The sequence below is a fragment of the Lemur catta genome, chromosome 8, assembly GCF_020740605.2.
Source record: "Lemur catta isolate mLemCat1 chromosome 8, mLemCat1.pri, whole genome shotgun sequence".
NCBI classification, from domain to species: Eukaryota; Metazoa; Chordata; class Mammalia; order Primates; family Lemuridae; genus Lemur; species Lemur catta.
In genome coordinates, this window is record NC_059135.1 from 92,842,272 (window position 1) to 92,848,712 (window position 6,441).

The 6,441-nt window shown below is 54.7% G+C and overlaps 1 protein-coding gene across 1 annotated transcript; it reads left to right on the forward strand.

The window, feature by feature from the left end:
- The first annotated feature begins 1,212 nt into the window (after positions 1–1,212).
- On the forward strand, positions 1,213–4,326 carry TMEM177 (transmembrane protein 177). The gene is made up of 2 exons (XM_045559156.1): positions 1,213–1,300; positions 3,039–4,326. Exon 2 carries the CDS (start codon positions 3,061–3,063, stop codon positions 3,994–3,996), a length of 936 nt encoding a protein of 311 aa, XP_045415112.1. The 5' UTR covers positions 1,213–1,300; positions 3,039–3,060; the 3' UTR covers positions 3,997–4,326.
- The last annotated feature ends 2,115 nt before the right edge of the window (positions 4,327–6,441 follow it).

Below are 6,441 nucleotides of genomic sequence, written 5' to 3' on the forward strand. Positions count from 1 at the left end.
CTGCTGGACCAAACCTGAGGCAGGAAATGCCCACCCCAAGGTGCCGCCACAGGAAACTCAAGGGCACGGGGGATTTGCTGGGAATCAGGCGTGGTCTGGCTGGTCAGCTCTGACTGACTCCCTGTGGCGGGTCCTTCTGTAATTGGGACGGGAGGGCAACACTGGGCATTTCCTGGAGGCACAGTGGCCCACAGGCTACTAACCTTCCAAAGCCCAACCCCAATGCGCACACACTGCCGGGTCACCTCACATCTTCATCTTTCCTAGTCCTAACCTTTCCACCCAGGAGATAAGCCCTCCTTACCCCTTCCCTGGGGGCTGGAATGGAAGAGAAAGCCACACAGAGCCCAGACCCAGTTGGGAGACTGGCAAGACCCACCGGAGGGAATCTGTACCGAGGCGGGAGTGGTAATGGAAATGCAGAGGGCTGGGGTCCCACCGTGCTCCGGTGCGTACTAGCTGGGCACTGTGCTCAAGCTCCATGTCTGTTACCAGTCGGTAAAATTGAGATAATCTATTCATATTTCAGGGGTCCGCACACTTTATCTGTAAAAGGCCACAGAGTAAGTATTTTAGTCTCTCTGGACCAGACTGTCTCCGTCATAGCTACTCAGTTCTTTTCTTCTAGCAGAAAAGCCGACAACTGGTGAAGGAATAGGCGTGGTTTGTTCCAATAAAACTTTGTTTACAAAGGCACTTGGAGAGCTGAATTTGGCGCACAGGCCAAATCACAGAGGGGCTGGGAAGCAGAGCTGACAGACGTGGACTGCACAGTGGGGAGCACCTGGGAGAAGCCTGGGGGTCCGCGGACGTGTTTACAAACAAAGCTCTGAGCCCCGGGCGGGGAGTGGACGCTTCCAGACAGAAAAGGACACGGGCCTGCCAGACCCATGTGTCTGGGCTCCGCGGGGGGCTCTGCCATAGGCCGCCCTCTGACCCAGGCAGGGCCGCGGTTCCCTCGAGTGTTAGACGGAATGGCCAAAAACGCCTTACAAGTTCAGATAAGGAAGCGCCACCCTGCGACGCTAAACCCCCAGCTCAATCCCCAAGTCCGCGCACTTGCCGGGCACAGACCCCGCCTAGGCGCACAGGTAAGGGCGGGGCCTCCGCCGCCGGCCTGAGCAGCCGCAGGCTCCTCCTCGCGCCATCGGCCCCGCCCCAGGGCCCCGCCCCCAGCCCGGGCCCGCGAGCTTTGGCCCAGCCCCGCCCCTGAGGTCCCCGCGCCGGGGCCTGGACCGGCATGCTTTGCGGCCGCCCGTCCCGCTCACGTGCGGCGGCGTGCGGGGCGGCGGCGCAGGAGGTGAGCACGCGGAGCGGGCGGGTGTGCGCGCAGACCGCTGGGCTGGACCCCTTTCCGGCTGTGGGGCTGGACCTCTCTCCGGCTTCCTCTCCGGAGCGCGCTCGGCCTCCAGAGCAGCCTGGAAGGCCGGGGTAGAAGCGTAGCTGCGACCCCGGTGGCCCGGCCCCCTGCGGGCTGCTCGGCACCGCCTCCGAGGCCTAGCCCAGAGCGCGGTCTTGGTGCCGGTGGTCCTGGCGGCCCTGGCGTGTTGGGACCCTGCCCGGGAAGGACCGACCCTTCCTTACCTACCCTCAGGTTCCGCCTTGGGAAAATAAAAGCCCAAGTAATACGATTCTTGTAGGGGTTCTTGATTAAAATGGGCCAAGCGGTACCCTGCGTTCTTGTTTGCGGCAAGTTCATTGCTAAGTAAACACTTTCACAGGATTACAGAAAGCTTCAAAGTTAAATAATTGTGAAGTTTTCACGACATGGTCACGGATGAAGTGATAGGTTGCTTAAGATATTTCAAAATATCCCAAGGTACTGGGGTTAGGAATTAAACGTAAGAATTTGGGGGTGCACAATTCGGCCATAATATTGCCACTTTACTAGGTCAGGGTTTTTTGGTCAGTTTACTTAACCTGCCTGTGCCTCAGTTTTCACAGCTTTAAAATAGGGGCAATAGTGGGATGGGGGTGTGGGTAGGAAGAGAAATGAAACACGATTGGCCATGAGTTGATATGATTGAAGTTGGTTGATGCACTGTTTTGCCTACTTTTGTATGTTTGTAATTTAGCATAACAGATTTTCTAAAATGAAGTTTGCTGTGGGTACATGAAAGCCTGTGTTCAAATACTGTGCTAGTTATCGTCTCCTACGGCTGCCGTAACAAAGTGCCACAGACTGGGTGGTGGCCTAACTGGCAGAAATTTATTTTCTCGCTGTTCTGGAGGCTAGAAGCCCAAGACCAAGGTGCTGGTTTCTCCTGAGGCCTCCCTCTTCAGCTTGTAGATGGTTGTCTTCTCCCTGGATCTTTAAATGGTCTTCCCTCTGTGTTTGTATCCTAATTCTATTTGTAAGACACCAGTGAGATTAGATTAGAACCTACACTAATAACCTTAAATTACCTCTTTAAAGACTGTCTGCAAATACAGTCACAGTGTGAGGTACTGGGGTTAGGAATTCAACATAAGAATTTTGGGGTACACAATTTGGCCCATAACACTGACATTTTACTAGCTCGGGGTTTCGGCCAGTTTACTTTGCCTGTGCCTCAGTTTTCACAGCTTTGAAATAGGGACAATAGTAGTAATTAGGTCATGAGATTGTGAGGATTCGTTTGTTAGGTATGATATGTAAAACTCTCAAACTGTGTCTAGCATGTATTAATAGTAAGTACTCAATAAATTGAACATATGGTAGGGCTTTACCATGGGATGAAGGTGGAGCACACTTAGTGCTGTGCCTAGCCATGGGAATAAAAATAATAATTACAGCCGTTATCACAAGGGATGTCTGCTGCTGTGCCAGGCACTAAGTTGTATGTATGTTCATTCGTGTGCTTACTTCAGCGACCCCAGAGATGGGCAGGGCAGATGAAGAAGTGACGCACAGAGATGAGCTGGGATTTGAACACAGGCAGTCTATGCACAGGCAGCACTGTATTGTTTCAGTTAAAAAGGGTGCAGCCCTTGGGGAATGTTCAGTCTGCTGGCAGGCCCGGAGAAGTGTTGGCTGACTTTTCTTTTTCTTGGCCCAGGTTGTCAGCGGTGGCAGCACTCATGGCTGGTCCTCTGTGGCAGGCTGCAGCATTTGTGCAAAGACACAGGACAGGACTCTTGGTAGGTTCCTGCGCAGGCCTCTTTGGGGTTCAGATCTCATACCACCTCTTCCCGGACCCCGTGGTCCAGTGGCTGTACCAGTACTGGCCTCAGGGCCGGCCAGCCCCGCTTGCTCCAAAGCTGCAACACCTCTTCCAAGAGGTGCTACAGGACATAGGCATCCCCTCAGGCCATTGCTATAAGCCCTTCACCACGTTCACCTTCCAGCCTGTGGTTGCAGGCTTCCCAAAACTCCCTGCTGGGGCTGTGGTGGGCATCCCTGCCAGCTTCCTAGGGGGCCTAGTGACTAACGCTGACCATACTGTGGTCATACATGGGCAAAGTGTGAACTGGCAGACCCCAGCAGGTGCCAGGCTGAGAGATTCCCTGACCCTGTCACATGATGCCCAGAAGTTCGCCTTGGCCAGGGAGGTGGTGTACCTGGAAAGCAGTGCAGCTGCCCTGCAGGCTCTGCTGGCCCCAGCTTGCCTGGCAGGGACCTGGGCACTGGGTGTGGGTGCCAAGCACGCCCTGGGGCTCTATGGAGGCCCCATGAATTTACGGGTTGCTTTCAACTTGGTGGCAGCAGTGGCAGGCTTTGTGGCCTACACCTTCTTCACGGACTCTCTCACTCATTCCCTGGAAGCCTGGCAGGACCGCTGCACGGCCTCCCTCTCTGCAGCCTATGCCCAGGGTGGAGTGGAATTCTATGAGAAGATTCTGTCGGGCAACCTTGCCCTGCGCAGTCTTCTGGGCAGGGAAGGGGAGAAGCTGTATACGCCCAGCGGGAACATCATCCCCAGACACTGGTTCCGCATCAAACATTTACCCTTCACCACCCGCCGGGACTCTGTGCTGCAGATGTGGAGGATGACCCTGAACCCAGGCCGCTCCTGATGGGCTCATCACAAGGACAGTTCCACCTTGTGCAGGCACCACACTGCTGTTGACTCTCGGGGGCTCTTAGTGCCTCTACACCCACAGCTCACGGTCAGAAAAATCACAGGCTTGGAAATTAAATAGCCTGGATTCTACCCTATGAACTCACCGCTTCCAAACTCATTGACCTTGGGCAAGTCCCTTTATGAATCTGAGCCTTTGGTTTCCCAAACTGTAAAATGAGGAGACAATGTAAACTACCTCGAAGAATTATAGGGTTAGGTGAGATCATGAACTTAAGGGCCTGGCAGAGAGGACGTGCCATAAATAAACAGTACGTCCCTCCTTCTTGGTCTTTGGTCTCCAGTGGGCTGTGGGAGTCAGGCCACACCTCACCACCAGAGGTTCTGGCAGTATGTGAACACTTTCTTATAGCGAAGAACCACCCCTCAATTTGCCTGGCAGTCAAATCCCAATTTCCCTCCACTGTGGTAGAGGTTAAAAGATTTAAGAGGCCACTATGAGAAGTTAGTGTGGGCTTGAGAGGCTATTTTCTGGTGGGGCCTTAAGGGTGTTGTGACAGTCAGGGTCCTGCAAATGCAGATGACAGTCTCACAGAGGGGGGAACCAAGAAGGGGTAGAGGGCACCGGGAGTCCCCTGGACCCAAGGAGAGGGGAGGTGTTTCCAGAACCTGGCAAGGAAACCTGTGGCTTGGGAGACTTGGCCTGAGTTTTGCACGAAGGTAAAGGAAAGAACAAACCATTGCAAAACTGAGTCCCTGCAGGGAGGGAGCTCGCTGGTGCAGCCCTGGAGTGGTCAGCCTCCCTGGACACAGCATGGCCAGGGCTTGGAGAGCAGAGGCAGTAAGGTGGGGTGGGCTTGGCTCTTAGGGGGCAGTGAGGAGAGCATAGGGGTGGAGGTGAGCAGTGGACTGGGCCTGATGTCCCCCTAGGGACCCATGGGAGGCTGTGTCCCTGCCCTGCTTGTTTCTCTTGAGCCCTCTGATGGTGGATGCCACAGACCCCAAGTATTGATCCTTGGACGGGATATTACAGAAGGTGAGAGTTGTGTTGTGATCAGGGAGCCAGGCCCGACTGTGCTTCATGGCATCTTTTCACTGGAGATTACATTTTCCCTGGGAGAGTTTTGAAGAATTCAGGCCTGGCACCTATGTAACTCAGGGCAAAGGGATTAGGCCACATGCAGGGAAGGGTACTCAGTGGTGGCAGACAGTTCGTGGCAGGAGACCTTGAGAGGCAAGTGAGCCAGGGGAGGGGGCCACAGGGCGCAGTGGGGCCAGCACACCTTCCTGCTGGGTCACTCGCCATGGGCTGGAGCCTAGCGTGCTGCACACGGGACTTGGACAGGCTGGCTCCTGAGGGCAGCTGGTCCCCTGCTCATCTCGCAGGTCATCATGCACGCTGCTCTGCCTCATCGCACTCTGCTCTGCATGTCCTCCACAGCCTGGCCCAGGCCGTCTCAAACCCTCCCACTGAGACCCCTCCCGGCAGGTTGGCAGGCAGGCAGCAGCCTTGCTGGGGGCCTGCTCCGGCCCAGCAGTCCCTCTCCCTCCCGCTGTGGCTGACCAGCATCCAGCCTTGCCCTTCCAGTGGCTCTCAGCTCCATCCCCTTTTCTTCATCTCCATGGGCTTCCTGGCTCTTCTCCCATCTCTCCCAGCTCTTGCAGTGTAGGTCTGATTGGGTGGTTCCCCTGCTTAAAACCCTATAGGGACATCCCTTTGCTTTCTGGCTAAAGCTCTGTCTCCCACCCGTCCGGTATCCCACTTGTCCCAGTTCTGCGGACCCTAGGATCGTAGTCCCACCCATACTTCTGTTCCTTAACTGCTTTCCCCTCCTTCCCCATGTAGGCCTTGTGTTCATTGTGTCCTTGCTCTGGGACGCTGTCTCTGGCCTGCCCTTTGCTCAGTTATGTAGTGCTGCTGCGGGAATACTCAGGGTCCTGACCCCTCCAGCATCGCTCCACCTAGGGAACCTCCCCCATCTCTTGTCAGATCCCCATTTATGTACTGTCATGTACCCTAAACCTCTTCCTAGCCCGACTGCTAACTGTATTTGAGATGTGGTAGAGTTAATGGTTTAACTCTGCTGGAAAGTAATATCTACAGTGGCAGAATTGTGTGTCTTGTTTACAGCTCTGGACTGAGGCTGTCCATATTTTTTAATAAATGAACAAGGCTCTAAGCTACAGCAGACACAGCCCCAGCTCCCTAAAGTCTCAGCAGCTACAGTAAGGCTGGCTGGATGCCCTGGATGAAGCCACTGTGAAACCTATCTGATCCTGTCCTATCTTCCCTACCTTGGGGCTTTCCAAGGGCAGGGCTTGGCCCCAATCTTCTACAAATGCTGGCTTCACTGAGGAACCCAGGACACTTCTGGGTCACTTCCTGTATACCACAGATTACTACCCAGGGCAGCAGGAGGATTTTGTGATAATATTGTGC